Source organism: Gymnoscopelus braueri, assembly GCF_963280865.1.
Source record: "Gymnoscopelus braueri genome assembly, chromosome: 16".
Lineage (NCBI taxonomy): Eukaryota > Metazoa > Chordata > Actinopteri > Myctophiformes > Myctophidae > Gymnoscopelus > Gymnoscopelus braueri.
Window position 1 is genome coordinate 7,608,908 of NC_137616.1, and position 27,979 is coordinate 7,636,886.

The 27,979-nt window shown below is 41.1% G+C and overlaps 1 protein-coding gene across 2 annotated transcripts; it reads left to right on the forward strand.

Moving 5' to 3' along the window:
- The first annotated feature begins 637 nt into the window (after positions 1-637).
- zfyve1 (zinc finger, FYVE domain containing 1) lies at positions 638-27,951 on the forward strand. 2 transcript variants are annotated; one of them, XR_013934668.1, is made up of 14 exons: positions 638-1,795; positions 3,016-3,563; positions 5,124-5,367; positions 7,690-7,950; positions 8,629-8,843; positions 9,869-9,975; positions 10,161-10,269; positions 10,708-10,805; positions 11,290-11,407; positions 11,674-11,844; positions 12,426-12,606; positions 13,134-13,250; positions 14,182-14,643; positions 27,857-27,951. XR_013934668.1 is itself a non-coding variant. In XM_080452285.1 (13 exons), exons 2-13 carry the CDS (start codon positions 3,024-3,026, stop codon positions 14,415-14,417), a joined length of 2,397 nt encoding a protein of 798 aa, XP_080308411.1. In that variant the 5' UTR covers positions 638-1,795; positions 3,016-3,023; the 3' UTR covers positions 14,418-16,073. The 2 variants fall into 2 exon arrangements, 1 of the variants encoding a protein (XP_080308411.1); XM_080452285.1 differs by lacking the exon at positions 27,857-27,951 and having other exon boundaries at positions 14,182-16,073.
- The last annotated feature ends 28 nt before the right edge of the window (positions 27,952-27,979 follow it).

Sequence of the window (27,979 nt, forward strand, 5' to 3'; positions counted from 1 at the left end):
TTGTAGATTTGGATTGTTATTACAAAACCTACATTAACCAGCCCTATATACATTTTGGCCATTTGAAAATAGCCAATCTACAAGCTCACAATGCATCGCGACGCATTGTGAGCTTGTAGATCTGCTATTTTCAAAAGATTTTAATACATTTTATACATTTGAAAACTTGTGAAATGGGACATTCTGCATAATGAGTACTCTCTACTTTTGGTACTTTAAGTACATTTTTATGCCAAGTATTTTCTACATTGTGGTATTGATACTTTTAGTCAAGTGAAAAATGTGAGTACTTCTTCCACCACTGCATATGACAAGTCTCATTTATAAAATTACCTTTGTTTATTTGTATTTTTTTAATGCACAAAAATAGTCATAAAAAGTAAAAAATAAATAAAAAAAAAGAATCACATTATTTATTGGTCAAAACAAATAAATAACTGGAAGAATTCTGAATAAAAACATAAAACCTATTTCTTGATATTGAGATACGAAAACACACATTTTCTTTTAAATTACACAACATTATCATGTAGGGGGGAAAAAAAGATTCCACCCAACTACAAGACAAGCCATTAAATCCTACATCTCCCACAATGCCACGCGTTCCATAACAACCTTTGACCCCTGTGGATGAAAACAAGTGGATCAGCTGATGTAAACTAGCCTCAACAAGCATCTAACAGCAGGAGATCTGATCAAATAATCCTTCATTATCGCTGGGTTTGTGCTAATCGTGGGGAGCGACGTTATTTATAACATTATAATGTATATTATAACAGCATAATAACAGTGTTATTATTACTATACTGTCGTCTAGCCGGCTGCCTGTTTCTCCCTATAGGTCAATTTTTAATGAAGGTTGTTTGTTTACGTTTGTGTTTCTAAAAGTGTGTCACTTGGTGTAATGGTGGCAGATCCACTAGGATCCTCAGTGCCTTCTAGTTTTACAGTATTACGGGTTAGATTGGTGGATATTTCTTTTATTTATTGACCAAAACAAAAACAAAAATGGCATCGGCTGAAGACTGATCAAAGCTAAAAGGATGATTGACAGCCCAACGTTAAATGGATGAGCTTCTGTTTCATGTAGGTAGTGGTAGCTTTATATTAATGCTGGGTCATGTATGATTAAAGAGTTATTGCTGCTTGGAGCTGTCATACAGTATCATATGTCAGCCAGTCAGGGTGTGTTTGTTGTTAATGTTCCATAATAGTCTTAGTTGTAATGGAGAGAAGTTAACTTTTGGAAGATTGAAGAAGATATTATAAGTTGATATAATTTGTCTTTATAGTGACTTGGAGGTTTATTCCATAATAGTCACAGTTGTAATGGAGAGAAGTGAACTTTTGTAAGATTGAAGAAGATATTAATAGTTGATATAATTAGTGTTTATGGTGACTTAATGGAGAGAAGAGAACTTTTGTAAGATTGAAGAAGATATTAATAGTTGATATAATTAGTCTTTATGGTGACCTAATGGAGAGAAGTGAACTTTTGGAAGATTCAAGAAGACATTAGTTGATATAATTAGTGTTTATAGTGATTTGGAGGTTTATTCCATAATAGTCTGAGTTGTAATGGAGAGAAGTGAACTTTTGGAAGATTGAAGAATATATTATTCGATATTATTAGTGTTTATAGTGACTTGGGGGTGATCTGTGCCATAGTGTGTCTGCCACACTGTTTACTGTGTTGAAATTTCAAGCCACAGCTGTGGGGAGTGAATCAGCACCTTAAGGAGACCTGGATTACAAGTACATTTACTCGAGTACTCGGCTTAAGCACAATTTTGAGGTACTTTTACTTTGGTATTTCCATTTTTCAATACTTTAGACTGTTTACTGCACTATGTGTCAGAAGCAAATAAATATGTTTTACTACACTATTATTTGAACTTTAGTTAGCAGTGACTTTGCAGATTTAGATGATTACATTTACAAATAATACACTACTAACCAATTAAGCCCTATTTTATACCTAGGCTATTTGAAATGAGCCAAATTGAGCTTGTAGATTGGCTATTTTCAAGCTTTTGAAAAAACATGAAATCAATGGTACCTTCTCTGCATCATAAGTACTTTTACTTCTGGTAGCTACTTTTACGTATATTTTGATGGAATACTTTTGTCCCTTTTACTCATGTAACATTTTGAACACAGGCTTAAAAAGTATAAGAGTATATGTATACATTGTTATTACCACTTTTACTTAACCCATTAAAACCTAAGTGCTGCTGCTTGGAGCATAAACAAACAAAGTTGCATGACCCATGCTTAGGTGCCAGTCACACACCTGTGCCAGTCACCTCAAAACAAGAGCGATTATCAACAGAAGCATGTTGGGGAATTTTGGCACATTTATTGGGGGCGCTACCTACACGTTTAGCTGTGTTGCTCATTCCACGATTGCACAATCCTTACAATCTGTACCTTGTTGTAAAGGTGACTAATCAACGATAAAAATAATATAAAATACAATACCAATTGGTATTATTAAAGGTCACCCAGGTCAAAATAATCACCCAAAGTTAAGTTTCCGAACTTTTTGTGGGCAATTTATATCAATTTGAGGGTCCTTGGCACGAAAAAGATTGAGAACTACTGATGTAGAAGGCATTTTGTAGAATCAGCCTCAGGTCTTAAAGGGATAGTTCACAAAAAAAAATACTTTTTTCAATCGATTAGTCACCCCTTACCGACGTATATTCATGGATATTTTTTTGTTTTTGTCGCATTCCTAAACCAATAATTTGATGACAAGTGGACCGGTAGGCAGTGGTTCTGGTAGGAGACACAAAGGAGACTCTTGGTGTCTGCCGGAACCGCTGCTGATAAAACAAAAATATATCCATGAATTCAAGTCTTCATGGGGTAACTAATCGATAGGAAAAAAGTAATTTTGGGGGTGAGCTATCCGTTTAATGGGTTGAATAAAGTACATGCACCATATGTCAGAGGCAAATATATACAAACACATGTGAGTATTTCTTCCCACCACTGCTGGATGCTGAACAGGTGTTGACATGAGCGCCCCGGGCCCTCCTCCTCCTGCTCCTCCTCCCACGGTGGAGAAAGGCACGAACAACAGTGCCCTGGTGTGCCAGGAGAGCTATGCGTGCGGGGGTTCAGACGAGGCCGCCTTCGAGTGTGACGAGTGCGGCAGCCTGCAGTGCGCCCGCTGCGAACTGGAGCTCCACCGGCAGGAGCGGATGAGGAATCACGACCGGGTTCGGATTGCACCGGGTCACGTTCCCTTCTGCGACTCCTGTAAAGGAGACGGCGGCGGTACACACGGCGGCAGCAGCAGCTGCTCCTCCAACGGCGGTCGTCTGAGGGCTGTGGTGCGCTGCCAAGGCTGTAAGATCAACCTGTGCGTGGACTGCCAGAAGCGCACACACAGCGGCGTCAACAAGAGGAAGCACCCGATGACTCCGTACCCGCCGCCGGCCATGTCGCCGCAGGACAGTATCCTGGCCCTGGAGGAGGAGATGATGGAGGCGCTCAGGGTCAAGCTGGAGAAAGTGAGCAGTTTCCTTCTGGTGGACGAGAAAGAGGAGATGCAGGTGAGCACTATACCGAGAAGACCCCCCTTATAGGTCAGTGGGCTCTCAACCTTTTTTTAAACTCTCAGAGTTACAGACCTGTGTCTGTTTGGAATCCCCTCAAGGAACCCTGAGGGTCCCTGGAACCAACTTTGGAGAAACACTGCCTTAGATCCTTGAACAAGTACAAAAGGAAAGTCATATCACCCCTTTGATCCTTGTTTACATGTAGGTGCTGTAGCTATAGATACTTTATACTGTAGGTCCCAGGGGGGAAATGTGGTTGCCATGCAGAAACACAGATAGAAGAGAACATATGGGCCATATTTTCGCCGGTACCTGACCCATTATCCCTAAACGTCTTTGCCATTTCTTACTATTTTTAAAAACATTTTCAAATAGTTCAACTCGACTACATCGACATGTTGTGAGGTTGTAGATTGGCTATTTGAACTATTTGTTCTATTTTTAAAAATATAAAAAAATGGCAAAGACGTTTAGGGATAATGGGTAAGGCACCAGCGAAAATAGGACCAAAAGTAGTATACACGCAGTATACAACACAACACACATAACAAGAACTCTACCCCAGTCCCTAAAGTAATTTGACATGTAACTAAAAGAACACTCACAAAAAAAAACACCATCAAGATCAACACAATTGTCAAAAAAAACAATCACATCTCTTAGCTCTTAATTAAAATAGAGAAAACAACTCTAAAATAAAAACAACTGTCAAAAACAGTCACCTTTTACGAGCCATTTTAGGGAGCCCAGTGCATCATTGCAATGCGGGACGACAGCTGAAGCAACAGAGTGGCTCAAATCTTCCCGTGGAGCTCCTCACCGTGATGAGCCGTTGGCTGAAGGTGCTCAGTCTGCAATGCTACTGTGTCAGTATAACCTGTGCAAGGGGCTAGAGGTTTAACTCCATGGGTGTCAGTAACATAATCTCGCGGAGCCAGATAACTATTCCACAATCTCTGAATGCTATATAGCATCGGTACTCAAAGTGGGTTCCCCCCAGGGGTCCCCAGCAAAAGTAGTTAACATAGCATCACACTCATTTTAACCACTTTATCTCTATATATTTTTTTATACGTTGGCTATTGAAAAATAGCAGATCTACAAGCTCACAGTGCATCACTTAGTGCCGCGCTGCAAGCTTGTACATATGCTATTTTTGAATTGTTTTGCGAACATTTTTAGATATCTTTTTCAAATGTATACGTTTGAGAACCACTGCTAAATAGAGTCTGGAACTACACCTCCCGAAATTTAAGAACGGAAGCTGTCATCTGTTCGTCATTTCCATTCACGAAAATATACTTTAAACTTATTTTAGAATTTCCATTTCTGATAAGCAGCAAGCTATATATGCTTAGATTATTTTTGATTTACGTTAGGACAAATTTGCACGACTGTAAAGACGAAACGGAAGCGGGTGATTATTTTCAGAGCTTCCGTTGCTCCAGACTGTATGACGGAAGCATTTGAAAAATTGTGGGAGGCAACAGTCTGGCTATAGCGAGACTATAGTAACGTGGTTCATATCTGCTCTCCTTCTCGTTCTCTCCTCAGGTGAAGGGTGAGGACGCCTTTGTCAGCAGGCTGGGCTGCGAGCCAGATCAACTCCTTAAGGTGGTCTCTATTTTTGGCAACACCGGCGAGGGCAAGTCGCACACCCTCAACCACACCTTTTTCCTGGGGAGGGAGGTGTTCAAGACCTCCCCCACCCAGGAGTCCTGCACCGTGGGCGTGTGGGCGGCCATGGACCCCCTCCACAGGGTGGTGATCATCGACACGGAGGGACTGCTGGGGGCCGGTAAGGAAACCGACAATGAAATGTCTTGTCCTGCCATATGTCCAAAACTGTTACTTTTCAGGATTCGAAATTTAAAAGCATCAAAAGTAGCAGATCTACAAGCTCGAAACGAGGCGCGAAGCAACGCGTTTTCAGCTTGTAGATCTGCTACTTTTGATGCTTTTCGGTGACTGTAGTATGATCAAGTAGGGCGTTAATTTACGAAAAAACACAAAAAGTTAAAACATAGAGATTAAAGGTTTCTGCCCGACAGCAACTATATATAGCAACATAGGTTTTTCAGAAAACTGTTAGGATTTAGAAGACATTTGTACAATGGGCCTCAGGTCTGTAAAGTAAAACACACTCTGAGTATGTCTTCCCACCATTGCTGGTCTGGATGCTGAACAATTAGGGCTACGACTATCGATGATCTTCTTAGCGGTTATTCAATCGATTACTTTTCTGATTAGTCAAATAATCGAGAGGAATCAACGAATCAACGTGAAAAGAAAATACGATTAATTTTTTTTATGACTGGCTAAATCAATTAACCACTTGATCCTTATTTTCTACTTTTTTTTCCAACAATATGTTTATTTATTTTCTTTTACACACATTACAACAACTTATAATACAATAAAAATAAAATATACAGAAAGCAAAAATGAACTTTTACATTAAATTATACAAGACAGTTATTGAAATGACAAAAAACAAAAACAGTAACAAAGACAAAAGAAAAACATACATAGGCATCAACACTACTCCTCTCCAGATTCTTCCATTAAATGTGGCAGATTATTATTTTCCATGTATCGAATAAAGCAACCCCACACCTCCTGAAACATCTCTTGTTTGTCCTTAAGTATGTATGTGATTTTTTCTAAAGGTAGGCATAAAGACAATTCCCTGAACCACTGTGCAATGCTTGGTCTGTCCGGCCTCTTCCAGGTCAATGCAATTACTCTTTTAGCTTGTAAGAGACAAATGTCTATGAATATTCTGTCACTACGCCTAATTCTTTGTCCAACTGGGTAGAGGCCTAGCAGGAAGAACTTAGGTTCTGGTACGATGTTAATTGAAAGAATCGTTTGTATTTCCTGCCCAATCTCCCTCCAAAAGTCCTTCAATCTTGGGCATGACCATAAGCAGTGGAACAATGTGCCTCTATCTTCACCGCATCTGGTGCATAGATCCGGGATATTGTTATTAAACTTATTGAGCTTCACAGGTGTGATGTACACTCTCATGAGCCAGTTATATTGAAGGAGTTTTAGGCGTGTATTCCCAGTCTGGGATTGAGCCAGTTTACAAGCTGTACTCCATTGCTCCACTGTTAGGTCCTCCTGTAAGTCTGCTCTCCAGGCATTAAGCCTATGCTCAGAGGATTCCGGAGAGAATGACATTAGCAGGTCATAAAATTCTGATATTATTCCCCTTCCGAATGGATTTCTAACCAAAACTCTCTCCAACACAGATAAGGGAGGGGCCAGCATGGATTGATCCTGGTTAGCTCTAATAAAGTCCCTCAATTGCAGATATTTGAAAAAATGAATGCGAGGAATATTATTTTTCGTAACGAGTTCTTCAAAAGTCAGCAAGCTCCTATTAGCACCAAAAACATCCCTCATTTGCCCCACTCCCCTATCAGCCCACAATTTGAAACCCCCATCCGCTCTCCCTGGAACAAATTGTTTATTGCCCCAAATTGGACTAAAACGGGAGAGGCGAGATGGTTCGCCCAGGTGTTTGTTTACCTCATGCCAGACAGAAATCATAGTTTTAGTTATGGGATTGTGTGTATTCTTCTTTAGGTTCTTAAGAGTATCTGAATAGATATATGTAGGGAAAGGTAGCTTCAAGGAACTTGACTCCATATCCCTCCATGCTGGCGCATTCTCCACTGTAAAATAGAACATTAGAGTTCTCAATTGGGCCGCCCAGAAGTACCACAACAAGTTAGGACACTGTAACCCTCCCCTGTCATAGGGTAAGTGGAGTAAGGACAAGCGAAGTCTAGCACGTCTATTATTCCAAATAAAATTAGTAAACATTTTCTTGGTTCTAGAAAAAAAGTTTGAAGGAGGTGGTAGGGGTATATTCCTTATTTTCTACTTACAAAAATAGTAAATATAGTTACAATCTGCAAGCTCAGAACTGAAACAAGTGTCCAAATGGAACCAAATGGACCCTTCCGGGTCCATTTGGTTCCATTTGGACACTATCAGAGTTATGGGGGTCCTTCAAAAGTTTGATAACCACTGTTGTGTAGACCAAAATAGCTTCTTCTAATGTTCGGTTCGCTCATCCTCTCTCCCTCCCCTGTGGTTTGTTTGCCAGGAGCCAACCAGGGCCAGCAGACCCGGCTGCTCCTCAAGGTGCTGGCGGTGTCTGACCTGGTCATCTACCGCACGCACGCCGACCGGCTGCACGACGACCTGTTCAAGTTCCTGGGCGACGCGTCCGAGGCCTACCTGAAGCACTTCACCAGGGAGCTGAAGGCCACCACGGCCCGCTGTGGCCTGGACGTCCCTCTGTCCACACTGGGCCCGGCCGTCATCATCTTCCACGAGACCGTCCACACCAAGCTGCTGGGGACGGGTAAGGAGGAGGAGGAGGACACACAATTATTACAACTTCAATTTAAGGCATTTAGCAGATGGTCTCTTATCCAGAGGAACTCACAAGTGCACGCGTGCGCGCGCACGCACGCACGCACGCACGCACGCACGCACGCACGCACGCACGCACGCACGCACGCACGCACGCACGCACACACACACACACACACACACACACACTCAAAATCTCCTCTCAAATCTTCTAATATAGCTGTAATAGGATGGAACTCATTGCCTGATTACATAACCAATACAAACACAAAATGTACCTTAAGAGAAAAGTTGAATGTGCTAGTTTGGTTTTAATTGTACTACTTTTATTGCATCTTTCTTTTTTTTATTTAGTATATAGATTGTAGTGATTGTAAAGTTGATGTAACACACACACACACACACACACACACACACCCCTGGAATCTGAGCAATACCTTCAGAATCACTCTTTTCTGTGTCTCACCATCTATCTTCTAACTCCCTTTTATCTTTCTCTATCTCTCATTATGTCTATATGATGTTCTCTCTCTCATTCTCTCTCTCTCATTCTTTCCCTTTTCCCTTTCTCATCCTCACTCTCATTATCTCTCTCTCATCCTCCCTCTCTCTCTCTCTCTCTCTCTCTCTCTCTCTCTCTCTCTCTCTCTCTCTCTCTCTGTCTCAGACAAGCCCTCGGACTCAGCGGAGCGCCTGCTCACGGAGCGCTTCAGGAAGCTGGGTCTGTTCCCGGAGGCCTTCAGCTCGGTCCAGTACCGCGGGACTCGAACCTACAACCCTCCCACAGACTTCAGCGCCCTGCTGAACAACGTGGAGCTGCTGCTGGACAACAACACCACCCGCTCGCCGCGCTCCGCCAGCGTCATCTACAAGGCCCTGCAGGTACACTGGAGGTTGAGGTGTTAGAGTGAAGAACAGGAACTATATGAATGTTATGCAGGTGTGTAAATTATTTTTAGAACACTGGTTCTCAAACGTTTTTGTGTGAAGGACCCCCAAATTGATATATATTTGGCTGAATGATTTGTTTATTTTTCTTGTTTCGTCATAAGACCCATCCCTTACGGGATTATAAGACTCCAAAAACATCAATAAACAATATCACATTCACTTCTTGGAAACTGCTCAAATAAAAAAGAAAATATTTGGTTAATACCCAAAAACTAAAATAAATACATCACATATATCTTTTCTTTGTCTGTTTGTCCCATGCTTTCTCTAAATATTCTGCAAGTGCGAATATCTTATTTTCAAAAATCTCTCTGTCACTTAACACATTGACTGCCAATCACGTAGATCTACGCGAAACGCTTTAAAGCCGCCACGTGCCAATCGCGTAGATCTACGTGAAGTTTTTTTTTTACTTTTATTTTTTCCAATTTCACCCAAAGACCAAGGAGATATGATTAGTTGAAGATCTAGACTCCTATCCACTTCCTTGTTAACTTAAAACTTAAAAATGCTGTATTTCGGCTCCTGAGTACTTTTTTTTTTCCAATGAAAAACTCTGGCACTGGCTAAAGAAATATGAAATAATTCTGGCAGTCAAATACCATATCAAATCTAGGTTTTTACACCTATTAAATCATTTTTGACTCATGATATACACATAGAGGAGATCTTTGTCTTTTGGATAATGGAGCACCAACATACTTGTCACTAGCATAACAGCTAGTGAAAAGTGTGTCTGTGGGTGTGTGTTAGATGCAGCGAACAGTGAGGCAGAAACCTCATATCTACACGTTTAATTTTTCCTTAAATTAATGACCTACTTCATCATACTAGAGTGTCACACAAAAGTAGTGAAAATAGCAGATCTAGCCTGTAGATCGGCTATTTTCACTTATCAAATGTTTTGTTTGATTTTGATCTACCTTACTTCTCTCTCTCTGTGTCGCCCCCTACAGGCATTGAGTGAGCGTTTCAGCGGGGACATCCCAGATGAACACGTGAACAGTAACTGTTTCTTTCCAGATGAATACTTCACCTGCTCCAGCATCTGTCTCAGCTGTGGGTGAGTGTGTCTCCTCTCCATCCACCCCCTCACCACCACACAACAGCCTCATCTCAACGCCATGCTCTGCCTAAATGCAATGGATAGAATAGATCGTCGCTGACGGGCAGGAACCTCCTATCTCCATATTCTAACGTGTGCGCGTGCGTGTGTGTGTGTGTGTGTGTGTGTGTGTGTGTACACAGGTCAGGCTGTAAGAACAGTATGAACCATATGAAGGAGGACGTTAAACATGAAGCCAAACATCGATGTCGCTACTCCGTACAGTACGACAACCGCATCTACACCTGCAAGGTACATACACACACACACACACACACACACACACACACACACACACACACACACACACACACACACACACACACACACACACACACACACACACACACTGAGCTGCAATAGTTTTTTTTAAATAATCGACTAAATTGATGAGTCTAATACCACCTAAGCTCTATTTTATTCTTTGATGTACAATTATGTTGTGAAAAGAATTACGAAAATAGCTGATCCACTATGTTTTAAAGAAAGACAACATTAACATTTTCCCCCAAGATTGATTATTGTATTAAATCGATCGATCGATGTCTTCATAGTCGATTAAATCGAATTAAGTTTGATTAACTGTTGCATCCCTAATACATTAGCACACAAACACTCACTCCCAGCTACACACATCTACATGTACACAACAATACATATGTGTGGTTGTATCTGTGTTCGTTTCGTCAGGCCTGCTATGAAGGAGGGAAGGAGGTGGTCGTGGTTCCTAAAACCACGGCCTCGTCTGACAGCCCGTGGTTCGGTCTCGCCATCTACGCCTGGTCAGGGTACGTTTGCCGGAACACACACACACACTAAAGAAATATACGTATATCGTTGCTGTCGGGCGGACCTTTCACTTTTCAGGAATTGGGGAAAAAAAGAACATGTGTTCCAATGGATCCAATGTAGTCACAAGCTCTTGTTAATGCTTTGCATTGGTTCAATATTTATAAAACCCACACAGATTTAAGTCAATAGAAAATATTTTAAATCAAGCGAAAATAGTAGATCTACAAGCTCACAATATGCCGCAGGTTGTGAGCTTGTAGAGCTCAGTAGAGCAGTTATTTTTGCTGCTTTTGCACAACACTGTCCTAAGATGAAGTAGGGCATTCATTTACAATAAAACATACAAAAATTAAATATGAGATACAAGATTTCCGCCTGACAGTGACGATATTTCACACTTCATAACATGCAAAGCAAACTGTAGGTTTTTGGATTCAACTTGTCAACATGGGAACCTGTGTGATCTTGTGGTTTGTCCAGGTATGTGATCGAGTGTCCCAACTGCGGGGTGATCTACAGGAGCAGGCAGTACTGGTACGGGAACCAGGACCCCGTCGACACCGTGGTCCGAACCGAGATCCAACACATCTGGCCAGGGGTTAGTCCGTCCTCAATGCTCAAATGTAGACCAGCTTCAGCTGAAACCAGTCAGACAAAGATCCAAGACAGGATAGAATGTCTTTAACAACATACTGTAGCGTCCCTAGGCTGGGACGTTGGTGAACATCCGGCAAAATAGCAGATTTACAAGCTGTGGTTCCCATGCATTTGTGAGACATTTGGTGAAGTTTGATCGGGTGTAAACCAATAGGAATGAAGCGCATCGCTTGTTAACATCGCATCTCATTGTGTTTCTGGCTGCAGTCGGACGGCTTTCTGAAAGACAACCACAACGCAGCTCAGAGGCTGCTGGACGGAGTGAACTACATCTCCCAGTCTGTGTCTGAGCTCAGCGTCAAGCCTGCTAAAGCCGTCACCTCCTGGCTCACCGACCAGATCGCCCCCGCCTACTGGAAACCCAACTCCCTCATCCTGGTATGTACAACCAAACCCAACTCCCTCATCCTGGTATGTACAACCAAACCCAACTCCCTCATCCTGGTACGTATAACCAAACCCAACTCCCTCATCCTGTTATGATGGGGGTATTTATTCATATATATGGATATCAAGCATCAACTGACGGTGGAAAAGTACTAATTTATCCAAAGAGTACGATTTTTAAAAGAAATCTCCAAACAGACGTTATCAAATGTAAATCAATGTCATAAACAACACAGAGTCACATACCTGACAAAATCGCCAGGCTGATTTGTTTATTTTTGATACACAGTTCTTAATATATGACGCAATCTAAGATTTTTATTTTATTTTATTTTTTACATTTTTGGGGCTTTTGTGTCTTTATCGGATAGTACAGTGAAGACTGACAGGAAATAGGACAGGGAATATAGACAGGGAGTGACACGCAGCAAAGGTCGTCGGGCTCGGGAATTGAACCCGCGACTCGCTGTCGGGCTACATTAGAGCATGTGGTATGCGCCATAACCACTAGGCCATTGGTGCAACCCGTGGTGATGATGATGATGCTGATGATCTTGTTGTTGTGTTTGCAGAAATGCCACAAGTGTGAGCTGGACTTCCTGCACAACGACACCAAGCACCACTGTCGTGCGTGTGGGGAAGGCTTCTGTGACGCCTGCTCCTCCAAGACCCGGCCCGTACCGGAGCGGGGCTGGGGCCTGGCTCCTGTCAGGGTGTGTGACGCCTGTTTCCACAACCGAGGCATCTCCACCGGTACGTTACGGAATGGCACGGAGTCACTCAGTAACGCAATAGCGTTTTCAGATTTTTAAAGCTACACTCAGTGTAAGTGTTATGTCCGTTGTCTGTATCTCTCCTTAAGGAGAGAGATAATTGCAATGATGTCTGAACTACAATAAAGAGGGCTGTGCATCTAGTGTTGTTCTATCTGGTGTGCCCTCTGCTTCAAATAACTGTATTTGGGTATTTGGTCAAAAGATTGCTGCCCTAACCCTGTGGTGGCCACAAAGGGAAGCAAATTGGAAAGGACCAAAAGGCTTTTTATTATTCTCCCCCGCCTCACACACACACAAATTCATTAGTCAATTTTAATTCTGAATTTCTGACGATTGAGCTTGTAGTTCTATTTTTGAAACTTTTGATGTGGTTAAGACATGGATGTACATTTACTGTACATACAATATACTTCTGTTTTATACTTGTGCTGCACTATAAAGAACAGAATATTAAAGGTATGCTTGGTTTTTCTGTGTGTGCGTGCGTGCTTTCCCCTCCACCAGAGTTGCTGGATGCTGCGTTGGAGGAGGAGGAAGGAGGAACTCTGATGGCCAGGAAGGTGGGAGAGTGTGTTCAGAACACACTGGGAGCTGTGGTGGGAGCCATAGACATCCCTCTGGGTGAGACTTCACTTCATTCAACTCATCTTGTAGATCTGCTACTTCTGCTATTTTTGAATTTGAATCCTGAAAAGTAACAGTTTTGGACATATGAGGTATCCACCCGACAGAGATGATAAAAAAAAAAACATATTCACAGAAAAAAACATTGGAACATAGATTTACATTTTCTCTATGATCTTAGTTTTTTGTTGGTTTTGTAAATCTTTTTTTTGTAAAGCCATGTTTTTATTTTTTATTTCAGTTCAATTCTAGTTTTCACTATTGCGTTCAATGTTCAATCATTTTGAATTTGTTTTAGCACAAATCTTCTCTTCTGGGGGTCACTGTCACAAAGACCTTTAAGATAGGGGATCTGCGGCCAAATGTATATCTATTTGGGGATCCTTGGCACAAAAGAGTTTGAGAACCACTGCTCTAATGGATGGTGTCAGGGCATTTTTTTTACTTTACTGGAGTATCTCCAATTTTTTAGTACTTTTACTTCTACTCCTCTACATCTCAGAGGCAAATATTGAAAATAAAACTCTAAAACTTTAGTTACTAGTTACTTTGTAGATTTAGATTATTTTTACAAAACATAAATTAACCACTTCAGCCTTATATACATTTCGGCCATTTGAAAATAGCATATCTACTAGCTCACAATGCGTCGCTTGTAGATCTGCTATTTTCAAATTTATTTCAAATAATATATTTTTTTTTAAACTTGGAGAACTTGAGACATTCTGCATAACGAGTACTTTTACTTTTGGTACATTTTGATGCCAATACTTTTGCACTTTTACTCAAGTAAATTTTGAATTCGGGACTTGTAACAGATCATTTCTACATTGCAGTATTGATACTTTTACTTGAGTAAAAAATGTGAGTACTTTTTCCACCACTGCACCCCGTCACGTCCCCCTGTCGTTGTCCGTCCCTCCTTCAGGTCTGGTGAAAGACGCGGCGCGGCCGGCCTACTGGGTGCCCGACCAGGACATCCAGTCGTGCTGCGAGTGTCGCAAAGAGTTCTGCCCCCCCCGCCTGTCCATCCACCACTGCCGGGCCTGCGGCCAGGGCGTGTGTGACGAGTGTTCCCTGGAGCGGCGGGCCGTGCCCTCCCGGGGCTGGGACCACCCTGTCAGGGTCTGCAACGGGTGCAACCAGAAACCCGGTGAGCTCTAGCAGGAACCGGAACCGGACCGGACCAGACCAGACCCGGGTCACAGTCCAGAAGAACCACCTGTTAACCACTTAAACCCCAGTCTCCGTATTGTGGTTAGGATTTGCAACATGTTGTGAGCTTGTCGATCGGCTATTTTCTGCAAAAGCTTTCCCCCACAATAACAGAAAACTGAAAATACACTAGTGTAGAGCCCTGAGGGACTCCGGTCAACCATATAGGGTTTAAGTGGTTAAGGGGTGGAGGGGGGGGGGGGGGGGGGGATTGCAGCTTCCAGTCTTCCAAGAGCTTCAGCTGATGTTGGTTGGTTGGTTGGTTGGTTGTTTAGCCTGATTTAAATGTATAGTTGCGCGGTCGTGTCTCGCATTGAAAATAGCAGATCTACAAGCTTGTTGTGAGCGTGTAGATCGGCTATTTTCAATGCGTAACTTAAGTATGAATCTGGCTTTCAACACCTCAGTCCCCCTTATGTTATTTCACTCTTATATACATGTATCTGCCTAAACACGTTGACGTGCATTCAGACGTGGCGCGATTTTTTCCCCCAGAGCGAGGCGATTCGATGTTCAACGTAAAGAAGGCGACATCAAGCTATGTATTTCGCTTCCTACGGGAATCTACGCAAGTTGAAACGTTTTTCAACTGAAGCATTTTTTTTTTTAGGCAAACAAAGAGTGGCATCCGACGCAAGTATCCAGTTGGAGAAGTGGTTTGTTTGTTGCTGTGCGTGAATGGAACTAGTGAGGAAGAGATTTGTCTTGTCTCTGGCAAGGCGAGTTTTATTTGTAAAGCACATTTCAACAACAAAGCAATACAACACATAACATTAAGCACACGTTGTGCTCGCTTATAAAAAAGGCAACGATTAACAAACACACTGGTGAACATAACAGTACAAATAGCCGATGCTGCCACGACTAAATTCATAAAATGTCAGTCGAGCAACGCGGCTTCCGCGATTCAAGTGACACAATTATGGTCATTGCATCCGGTGTGAATACACCTTCTAGACTGCGGAGAGTACCTTAAGAGCCGGACAGAACAGAAGGGCTGACAGACACCCTGGATCTATAGCAGCGGTTCTCAAAGTTGGGTCCCCCTGGCAAATTATTGACTGTTTGGATGAACCAAATGGACCTTCACAGGTCTGCATCTCTGAGAGTGTACAAATGGAACCAAGAGGACCCGTTCCATTTGTACACTCTCAAGACTTATGGGGGGGTCTGTGGCCTAATGCACACCAAACTGGGGGTTCCTTGAAATAAAAAAGTTTGAGAACCACTGATTTAGAGTATAGTATAGTATATACAATAAATTGATGCGTGTGTATCAGACATGCTTGTTGAGTGCATTTTGGGATAATTCTGACGTTACCACTTCCGTCCCGTCTCATCCGTTTTGTATGAAACCACGGTAACCTTTTTGACAATCTGTTGAACATATAAATGAGGGTTACATTCACAAACAAATCAATCTCTAGACTTTCATTTGCTGAGGGAGAATAATGCTACTTAACCCCATCATAAATCAAAGAATACTGTAGGTCAGTTCTTTTTTTTTTCTCCATATTTTTTCTCCATCAACATGAACAAACATACAACAGCCCTCAAATACAGCAAATACTGTGTCAGTCATCTGGAAAATAAAACAATGTCTGTCATTTTTCCTTTTCGGTGGTGGGTTTTTCCCCCCTCTGTTTACATTTGTATCATTGATTGGGCCTTTAATTAACAATGTGGAAAAATGCTATACTTTCGAAAGAAAGGTTTTTGTTTTTATTTTGTCTTTTTAAACTGAATGTTTTCTCAATGCATCTGTTGATGTGGAGAAGCCGATGTATGACTCTCTCCACACATGACTGCATTACTTATCTCGGATAAGCACTTTTATTAAATCGTTGCTGTCGGGGCAGAAATCTCTTATGTCCATAATGAAACTTTTTGTGTTTTTTTCCGTAAATTAACGCCCTACTTGATCATACTACAGCGTCGCACAGAAGCATCAAAAGTAGCAGATCCGCAAGCACGAAACGTGGCACGAAGCAACACGTTTTGAGCTTGTAGATCTGCTACTTTTGCTGTTTTTGAATTTGAATCCTGAAAAGTAACAGTTTTGTACATATGAGCTTTCCACCCGACAGACGAAATATTACTTTGTGTGAGGTTCTAGGTAGTTTAACAATGGCTTTTATAGGACTTGGAAAAGCATGGAAAGGTTGATCAAAATAAACCCTCCTCAGCCCACTTCCTCCAGTCCTCCCTTCAGCCCTGCAAGCTTCTTCCTAATTCCTTTCCTTGTCTTCTACTGTGCTACTGTATAAAGATTTTATAAATGGCCTCTTTGTGCGTTTTTGAACTGACTGTAATATCACCACTATTGACGAGACATAATTTGACTGCAATCCAAACCAACGCATCAGGAACTGCTATCAGAGACTGAGTGCCTCACAGGGGAACTGTGGAATATAAAAGTCTGAGATGAAAACAAGACTCTTTGAGGCTGGCCCCTCAAAACCTATTAATTCATGTTAGGAAATTATCGTTTTCTCTGGCCGCGTCTCAGGTCCTCCAATCTCACTCCAATAAGGCTTATATGTAAAGAAGTAAAAGGACATCTATATGGGATCTGTATGGTAGCACTTGAGATTTGTTTTAAATGTAAAGTGCAATATAAATAAAATGTATTATTATGAAGGTAGATATGTTGCAAAATTCAAGAGCTTGTAGATTTGATTTGAGCATTTGAGTGCTCGTAAAACGCGATCTACACGTGTAAATTTGCACTTGCATGAAATGTTCATACACATACTGTAAAATTTACATTTGAAGTCAAAGAATAAACAATTCTTGTCGATCTACATGTTACGTGTATAAATAGTTTTTTCTGTGACTTCACTTTTCTGTGTGACATCAAATTCAGATGACGTGTGTGTGTGTGTGTGTGTGTGTGTGTGTCGTGTGTCGTGTGTCGTGTGTCGTGTGACGTGTGTGTGTGTGTGTGTGTGTGTGTGTGTGTGTGTGTGATATCTACAAGCTCAAAACGTGTCGCTTCGCGCCGTGTTTCGAGCTTGTAGATCTGCTACTTTTGATGCTTTTTCTGTGACGAAAAAACACAGAAAGTTAGAAAATGGGGAGAAGAGGTTTCTGCCCGACAGCAACGATTAAGGAACTGAGACCCAGCCTCTGTGTGCACTCTTCCATGGTGAGACCTCTATCGTCTCTGACGGGTGGAAACCTTGTATGTCCAATACTGACTTTTCAGGAAATGGAAAAAAGGACCAGTGTTTCAATGGATCCAATGTAGTGATTATTAGTCACAATACTTTTCATTGGTTCAGTGGTACTGATAAAACCCACAGACACACTTAAAGGATGACTTCAACCATTTGCACTAATGCTCATTATAATATGGTACCATTTTTGTCTACTGGGTCTGTCTCATGAGGAGGGCTGTGGACAGTTCAGAAACACGCCTACCGGTGACATCATCGGTTTGGTCATTTCAAGCTAAGATTTCAAATGTTTTATAATATTTTGTATTAAGGCGAGAGCCGCTAGAACAATGGCTTCCATTATAGCATGCTAACTTTCCAGGAATAGAAAGCCTGCCGTTTCTATCGGCTTGGATTCCCCATCGATGAGGTCACTGGTAGGCGGGTTTCTGAACTGTCCACGGCCCTACTCTGAGACACAAACCAAGTAGGTACCATATTATAATATATATATTAGACTAATTATATGTAGATAGATACTTTGAAAATGCCACTTTCACTTAAAGTTTCAAAAATAGCAGATCTACAAGCTTGTAGATCACAATTTTTTGCTACTTTTGTGTGACACTGTAGTATGACGAAGTAGGGCATTAATTTACAGGGGAAAAAAATAAAGTAGAAAAATTGAGATTTCTGGCTAACAGCGACCCTTTATGTTCCAGGTTGCCTGTATTGCAGCAAAGTGCTAGCCTGGTAAACCCCCTCCCTCCGGAAATCTCATTTGCATTTGATTTCAGGGAGGTCTGGGATTGCGCAGGGAGTAAGCATGCCCGAACACTGCGTGTTCGAACCAATCAGCGGCTGCTAGGGGCGGGATCATCCAATCAGCTGCCTAGTAGCTTGAAAAAAATAAAAACTGTCTGTCATCGATTCTGCGACCGAAGTCTCAGATGGGAAGTAGGCTGTGAAACAAATGTGTGTCGCAAGCTTCTTCCATTTGACGGTGTCAGGTTAGCAAAGTGCAGCAGCAGAGTGACTCACACATGCGTCATCACACCACAAATATATAACTAACTGAACTCGACAAACTGTGACCTGCTTTGACCAGGTCGGTCTCATATTGCAGCGAAACGTCCCATAAAACAACCAAACCTTTTTTTCTATTATTCTTTATCTGAGGGAGTTCAAGCAACATCTGTAGAATGAGTTAACTACTTTAACCCATTAAGACCGGGAACGCATCTGTGTCATTTTTAGACTTTGGCTATTAAAAAAATTGAAGATCTACAAGCTCATAGCGTGGCACCTAGTGCCGCGCTATGAGCTTGTAGATCTGCTATTTTAGAAAAATTGCGATTTTTTTTTTGTGTGCAAATCTTTGAATATATATACATACAGTATATGTTTTAAGGCTTTTTTTTACTCAAATCTTTGCTTCTGGGGGACCCTGGAACAACAGGTTTTGAGATGGAGGTCCGCAGCCAAATTCATATCATTTTGGGGCTCCTTGACATGAAAAGGTTTGAGAAACACTGATAACTGATATTATAGCAACATAAGTTTTTTCAAAAAACTGTTAGGATTTAGAAGATATTTGTAGAATCCCCAGAAGCAAAGATTTGAGTTAAAATGTTCGCTTTTAAAAACAAATATATATATATATATATTCAAAGATTTGCACCAATTTTAAAAAATAGTAGATTACAAGCTTGTATATCTGCTATTTTTGTTAATATCCAAAGAAATCTAAAAATGACAGATGCGCTCACGGTTTTATTGGATTAAGGCAGGTTGGCCCTGGAACACGGTTCCATCTCACACTGATTGTTTTCATCCCATTAGGTCAGCGATTAAATATTACAGATATATCAGCCTGAATTTCTGTTGTTTTCATGTATATGCTCATATAATAAACTGGAGAATCTCAAAGTGATCTTTTACACGTCTCTGTCTTAACCAAAACAAGTTAAAGCAGTCATTCATTTATAATAAGTTTTGTTCCTTAATGAACATGTTCATGTTCGCATACAGTAGGCTACTGTACATTCTACAGTTTGATTTGCAGATGGAAAATATTACCCCATCACCAATTAAATATATTTTATTTTATTTATATTTTATACAGTATGTAGTGGGGGGTCCCTGCTTCATCTCTCAGCTAAGGGGTCCTTGTGCTGAAAAACGTTGAAGACCCCTGATCTAGTCACTCAGTGTCATAACATTCTGCACGCTGCATTTACAACTATTAGGAGCACTGGGAACCCTTAATTAATAGGTTAGGGACTATTACAATTGTTAAGTGTCTTGCTCAAAGACACTTCCTATGGCACATCGCCACCTCTTTCGTGTTATAACCGTCATACAAATACAGTACATATACCGTACTATGGTTGGGGCAAAACCGTAATGTATAGAACCTCTCACCGACTTAATCCTGGCTCATGTAGGTTAATTGAATAATCAAGAGCAGGGTTTTCAGTGATTCATTTATTTATTATATCAACGATTCGACGTTGCTCTAAAAAAAAAAGTAGTACTTTTAAAAGGAGTAGTTCACCCGAAAAAATACTTATTTTCTATCAATTACAAACCCCATGAAGCATTGAATTCATTGAGATTTTTTTGTTTTTGTCGCATTCCTAGGCCAATAATTTGATGACTGGCAGTCTCTCCAGTACCGCGTACATTAGCATAGTTCCGCCAGTCATAAAATTATTGGCTCAGGAATGCGACAGGAACGCTAGTATCAGTTTGTCCTCCTGCGAGGTCGTGGATGACCAGTTCAGGGAAGCCGGTCTGTTGGTCCATCTCTCTGGCGAACTGCAGGCCGATGGCCTCGCCAACGACCACCTCCGCCGTGGTGAAGACCTCCAGGTCGCCCAGAGCGTGGCCCCCCACCGTGCGGCCATCTTTGTCTGCCAGACAGATGTGGAGGTGGGCCTCCTTGTTCAGCGTTCCCACCAGTGACACGATCTCAAAGCGCCCGTTGAGCTCCAAGACCTGGACACATGAGTTCATTAGCTGATATGTTTAGTTCCTGTACATCAGTGGTTCTCAAAGTGACAAAATGTGTTATCATGGCTATTTAAAAATAGCAGATATACAAGCTCACACCGCGAGCTTGTACATCTGCTATTTTGGAACATTTGACAAAAGTAACAAATCTTCTCTTCTGGGGGGTCCCAGGCTGGCACAACGCCTTTTCATATGAGGAGTGTGGGGGGGGGGGGGGGGTCCACAGCCAAATACGTTATCAATTTGGGGGTCCTTGACACAAGCTTGTATATCTGCTACTTTTGATGCTTTTGTGTGACGTTGTAGTGTGATCCAAGTAGGGCGTTAATTTACGAAAAAAATACAAAAAGTTAAAATATGGAAATAAGGTTTCTGCCCAACAGCAACAATATATAGTATTGAATGGGGGTCCGTGGCCTAATGCATATCAATCCCACTAGGGGGTCCTTGAACTTCAAAAAGGTTGAGAATCACAGATAAAATAGGACAGGCGATAAGGATAATTCCTTTAACAGGTCCGTTCATGAAAGTCCTTGCGGTCTTGTTTCCAATGAGGGCCTGTGAGCAATTAGGGGTTAAGAGTCTTGCTCAGGGACAATTTGCTGGCCTGGCCTGGAATCGTACCTGGGGCAACCAGGGCCTCTGGCTCCCTAGGCAGGCTCACTAACCACTCAGCTATGGCCGCCCCTAAACGACGATAAGACTATAATAGGCTTGTTAAGAGAAATACGTACCTCATTAGTATTGTTGGCCGTGGCATTGGCCAGCCGGAGCGTGGCCTTGGTGAGGCTGCCCACACAGGTGAGGATGAAGGGGGCAGAGAGACGCCTCTCCTCCACAAAGGCCTGCAGGCCTTCCAGCAGCTCCTGACCCGGTCCAAACCGGACCACATGGACCTGCAGAGCAGAACCACCACTGCCCGCTGCCTTCCACTGGGAGCAGTTGGTGGAAGAATGTGTTTTACTTAAAAAAAAAGTGCAGCAAGGCAAGGCAATTATATTTGTATAGCACATTTCAACAACAAGGCAATTCAATGTGCTTTACACAAAACACCAAGCAAAGGAAACACTGACGATAATAAAATGACATTGTTATATCACCATTTAAAACAATTGAGGTTTATTTGTCACCAGGCCTCTCAGCGAAATGAAAGTATGTGAGGTCCTCAAAGACATACTGTGTCACTGTCACAACATAATAATAACTACTAAGGTAAAATATGAAGAAGCCTTCAGCAGTTGCAACATCAGCATGGCATAATAACCGTATGTGCAGAAACCATGTGTTTACTATAGCAGCAATAGTAACACTTAAGGCCTACCTTGTCATTTTAAAAGGGATAGTTCACCCCCATTTTTTTCTATCGATTAGTCACCCCATGGAGACTTATAATTTATGGATATTTTTTTGTTTTTGTCGCATTCCTAAGCCAATAATAATAATAAGTCTCCTTTGTGTGTCTCCTACCGGAACCGCTGCCTACCGGTCCGCCAGTCATCAAATTATTGGCTTAGGAATGCGACAAAAACAAAAAAAATATCCACAAATTCAAGTCTCCATTGGGGTGACTAATCGATAGGAAGTTATTCTTTGGGTGAACTATCCCTTTAATTCAACACATTTATAAGTGAAAATAAATGAAAGAAAACTTGTTTTTATTAAAATAAATAATGTATTCAGATTCAGAGAGAAATTATTTATATACAATCAGACTTATATAATATGGGATTTACAATCCTTGTATAAAAATGAATATATAAGAGACACATAGTATTTATGTAGCTTTCTTTTAACAAGTAGAGGGGGGTGCACCGTTCCTGGAGGTACTGCAATACCAGGTCGATGCGTGGAGTGGACGGAGCAAGCCCCTATTCCATCTCCCAGTTCCAAAAATCAATTTAATATATGGTCCCCGGGTAGGGGACGTATCAGATATTAAACTGATAAGAACAGATACTACACTTGATCTTAGCCAAAAGGCCGAGAAGCGATACCCACAATGTGTTTGGACTAGGGTAGTGATAACCAGCAATACTAGTCACCGTTGTGGTTTATTTATCTAATATTGAAAAGCGTCATGTTTGTGTTTTTACACTCTAATGTCAACAACGCTCTGCGATTGGGAGGTTTAATGACGTCGTGGAGTCGAATATTTTAAATAAGAGTTAAAAACTGTTAAGCCCGATTCATACTTCGTTGCACGACGGTGTCGTTCGTCGGAAAAATAGCAGACCTACAAGACCACAGCGAGTTACCGATGCTCCGCGTTGTGGGCTTGTAGGTCTGCTTTTTCTTTTCCGGCATGCGTCACGCAACGCCGCTTCCTGGTCACGTGGTTCACCACCAGAAACCAATAACCACTTTGAATGGATCCGAATGATCAAAATGCCGTTTAAAGCAATGGAATGAGTAGAATATATTTTCTAATAAACAAAACGATAAGGGATTAATTCACACATTAGGGTGGCTATTATAACATTATAAATTCATTCTCTGTACAGCACTAAGCCTTTGTGCTCCGTTTCCAGCATATTTTGGCAACAAATAAGGCTTTTGCGCCTCCTGGTGGAGAATAATCGTTAACTGCATGCGTGAAATGGTGTTGCAACATTCATTGAACAAACGCACGCAGTCTGCATTACATTTCAAAACAAGATACTTCACATCACAACACTAATGCTGCAGTGTAAGCGTAATAGACAGCTACACACAATAGTGAATAAAAAGGCTACACCTGGGATGAGGAATTTAAGGTTTTTAGGACTTTTACTAGCCTTAGATCAAGACTATCGTAGATGTATTTGATCGATTTTGACATTTTTATATCTACGACAGTCTTAGCGACCACAGTTTGCCCATAGGATATATACATATATGTCACCAGTAAAGCCCGTATTTCTCACAAATACAAAATATAAGGTGCTTACCCGCTTGCCCCAAATATTAACTAGGTGTCCGGAGTATTTGTGCAATGTATTAGTCCATATTTTTCCAATAAAGAATTGTTAATCCCGTCTGTGGACGATTCTGTCGGAAGTTCCCAATGGGCGTTAGTGATGGGGCGCATCCGGTGATAGCCGGAATTACACTCAATGTAAACATGGAAGTAAACGAGGGGGAGAAACGGCGTTCGGCCACAGACGGGATTAAAACACTTCTTTATTGAAAAGCATGGATTAATACATTGCACAAATACTCCGGACACCTATTTAACATTTGGGGCAAGCGGGAAAGCACCTTATTTCTTGCATTTGTACATGTTTGGAGAAATACGGGCTTTACTGGTGACATTACAGGGCAAACTGGGGGGGAGGGTCCTAAGACTTAGACTCGTAGATAAGAAAGTAAAAGTCAGACTCGATAAAATACATCTACGATAGTCTTGATTGATCTAGACTAAGGCTAGACTTTTACATAGATTTGTCTCCATACCATTGTTTTTCGCCCACTCATCACTCTGAGGCTTTGCAGAAACAATGTCCAAATATTAGTACAGTAAATGTAAGTTTCTTAACACATAATGAAGTTACCAATTATTAGGAATATAGGCTAAATAAGGCAAGAAGACCTTACCATGGTGTCGTCGTTGGTCAGGAAACCGGCGTGTGTCTCCGTTGAACAACTTTCCCCCTCCAGTCTGGACATTGGACTTAAAGGTTAACCAGGTTAAAAACAGAGGGATTAACAACCCTGGGTTCAATGGCACTAGTATGCACAGCAGCCAAATTGGAAAGAAATTGGAGCCTCTTCCTCTCTTCCTTCAAAGGTGTTACCAATGATGCTAATGAAGGCTCTGTTCCATTCTGGTCAAACAGAGTCAGGGTGCTGATGTTGTGCATTGTGGCTCACTGCCAGTGAGCCACAATGCACAACATCAGCACCCTGACTCTCCCACTGCACTGGTGTAGCAGAGTGGCAGAGTGTTTCCAGTGAGTCACTGGAAACACTCTGCAACACCAGTGGGTCTTAAAGGGGTGGTCCAGGTACCCTCAGCATGGTTCCTTTAAACATTGCTCTCAAGAATGTTTTTGAAAACATTTGAAGCGAGAAATAGACGATGCAGTAACCGAACTGTGGCATTACATAAGTGTTCTGCACTAATGCAAGCTTCCAATGTGTCACATTTGGTTATTGAATCAATAGAGCCTATAGTCCACTATTAAAAAGTCCATTATTAAGAGGTAAAACAGAGCAATGTACTGACTGTTATTGCGGGGCTGGCATCCTATAGAATAGAACCTATAGGCAATATTGGTATTTGGCTGAAGCACTATTACTTAACAATAATAATAATAATAATAATAATAATAATAATAATAATTGTCTTTATTGTTCCCTCAGGGATGTACATCTTCACTGTCTGTTCCAACAGAAAACATATAGCACACAACAACATAACACCAAGACAATACATGAAGTCCACCAGACCCATAAACACAGAACCATCACATCACATCAGTGAGGCAGTTTGTTTAGTGCAGCAATGGCTGGCAAAACTGCTACCAAAACAAACTTTGTCCCATTTTAAAGTTCTGAATCTTCGTCCAGATGGCATAAGTCATTGTGACGATAAGGGATGATCAGGGTCATTTGCTATTGTGAGTGCTAAACGTGTGATGGCCTAGTAGTAGTATTCACATCCCATCATGCTTTGCAGTACACAGCATCAGTGTGCAGTGTTGCCAGATGTACGATAATTATCGTATTTGTACGATAATTTTACCCTCTGTACGATCAATAATTCAAAAAATGCCCAAATGTACGATAGTTTTGCCATTTCACAAATTCCCCGGCTGCTGATTCGGGATCCGATTTGGCTTTTCAAAATAAGTCAGGAAATCTGTGGAGGACAATAATTTTAAGCCTCCGGTACAATAATTCAACATTTCCCATCTGGCAACACTGGTGTTGTGATCTGGCTGTCACCAGAGACTAGATAGAGCAGCCATATCATTAGGGTTTACATGAGGGTGAAATTGACACTAATACAGTATGTCCATTAGGCTGAAAACATAAAACCACAAAATATATTCGAAAAATAGCAACTCTACAAGCTAACAATGCGTCTTGTAGATCTGCTATTTTGGTAATTTATTTTCACAAATAGGGCTTACGTTATGAAGAAATCAAATACAGATTCAAAAACGAAGGCAAGAGGTGTAGTTTGTGGAAAAAACATATTTATTTTACACAAAATGTAACATCAATTATTACCAAAATACAACATACTGTATATTTGATGTTGAATTAAGGGAGGCTATCAAAACAGAATGACATTAAAAAGGTGTTTTCAGAAGGTAAATTATAATGACTGCACACTCTTACTAGAAAGGGCTCTATATGTCGAACAACAGATACAGTTCCTATACCACCTGCGTCATATAGGTTCTACTATGTAGACGCATATTACACATTATGTGCAAATCTAATTCACATTCATTCATAAAGTTCAATCATCAAGTTCAGAATAGAGAATGTAATAAATGTTTCCATATGGAATTTATTTTGGGGTCATATGCGTAGTGAGAGTATAGAATCATTTTAAGAGTGTAATGCCTAAATTATGCTCTGTATTGTACTGTGGTGTGTCGTGCAGCGAAAATAGCCGACGTACAAGAGAGCTCATACATAGGCTATTTTCCAGCACGCGATCGTATGAGCAAAGTATAAATGGGGCTTTGGAGGATGTTACAATACATTCTTTAGTACAGATCAATATCATTATGCATCTAAGCTAGCTCCTGATTGTCCTTGGACAAAAGCAGTATCAAATACAACATCAAATCACAAAACAAAAACAAAGAAATGTTGAATGAGATATCCTGCGACGGGGATACAAAAATAATCACCATCTAATGTTTAAAAAACAAGTATTCACTGTTGTCATCGTGTACTATGAGGACGTGTAACCTTGCTTTCTGTGTTCTATTAAAAAAAAGAAGAATCACCTCCAGTTCTCAGACAGCATTAAGGACATTAAAAAGCTGTGATCATAGCTTTTGTTTAATTAACTAAAACATTATTTTTACCAATCTGTATGGTAGAGTATCCAGTCTGGATAAGCAAAAATAATCAGATTGAGTCTGATGTATTTTGCGATGTATTTTGCGTGATGCGACGCGTTGTGAGCTTGCAGATCGGCAATTTTCGTTATATTTGAAATAGGGATTTTATGGTTAATTCAAATTGTACTTTTTATCCCTGCCCAGAAATGTAGTGGAGTCAAAAGTACAATATTTGTCTTTGAAATGTAGTGGAGTGAAAGTCATAAGTATCCAAGAATACACATTACTCGAGTAAAGTACAGATAATTAGCAAAAGAAAAGTACAGTACTCAAGTAAATGTACTTGGCTACTGTCCACCACTGCATACAGTATAAAGAAACCAGACAGGGTTTGATTGATATCGTCTCTGTCGGGGTGGAAACCTCGACAAAAATGTCCAAAACTGTTACTTTTCAGGATCCAAATTCAAAAGTATCAAAAATAGCAGATCGACAAGCTCAAAACACGAGCTTGTAGATCTTCTACTTTTGATACTTTTGTGTGATGCTGTAGAATGATCAATTAGGGCATTCATTTACAGGAGAAAAAAAACACAAAAAGTTAAAATACAGAGATAAGAGGTTTCTGCCAGACAGCAATGAAATGTAACTTGGTTGCTGTCCACCACCGCATAGCCTACAGTAATAAAGAAACCAGTCAGGGTCCAAGATTTGATTTTTAGGAGGAGGTCGAGTCACAGCGACATTCATTCACTCGCAACATGAAACGCAAACAATATTCTTCTGAAAGCGCGTGTTTATAACCATGTGTCATTTCTCATTACATGGATCCAATCAACTCAAAAGGTATGCGCTCCGATAGGCCTTGCCAAATTCAATTCATTTTCTCTGTGGATATGTAACATAATCACAACAACACAGGCCTCTTAATCCCAGAGTTGGGGGTTTTGGACATTATTGTTTTGCATTGTTTAGCCAAAAAGAATGACGTTATTGAAAACAGCAGCAGATAATCACTGGGGAATGCTTAAGCACTTAAACCTATACGCCAGCATCCGTATTGTGGGGGAAGCTTTCGCAGAAAATAGCAGATCGACAAGCTCACAACGCGCTTGTCGATCGGCTATTTTCCTGCGAAACAATAACAGAAAACTGAAAAGACACTAGTATAGAGCCCTGAGGGACTCCGGTCAACCATATGGGGTTTAAGTGCTTAAATGCCTGATTCATATACTTTGTTGTATGGCAGCGTCATGTGGCAAAAATATAGTTTAAAAAAAAAGGCATTGTAAGCTTGTAGATCTGCTGTTTTCAGCCCGTGACACTATCAACA

Coding starts and splice junctions, on each gene's coding strand:
- zfyve1 (XM_080452285.1), top strand. CDS start 3,024: ATGAGCGCCCCGGGCCCTCCTCCTCCTGCTCCTCCTCCCACGGTGGAG. Junction 5,368..7,689: donor GGAGGGACTGCTGGGGGCCG/GTAAGGAAACCG, acceptor TTTGTTTGCCAG/GAGCCAACCAGGGCCAGCAG. Junction 13,251..14,181: donor AGCCATAGACATCCCTCTGG/GTGAGACTTCAC, acceptor TCCCTCCTTCAG/GTCTGGTGAAAGACGCGGCG.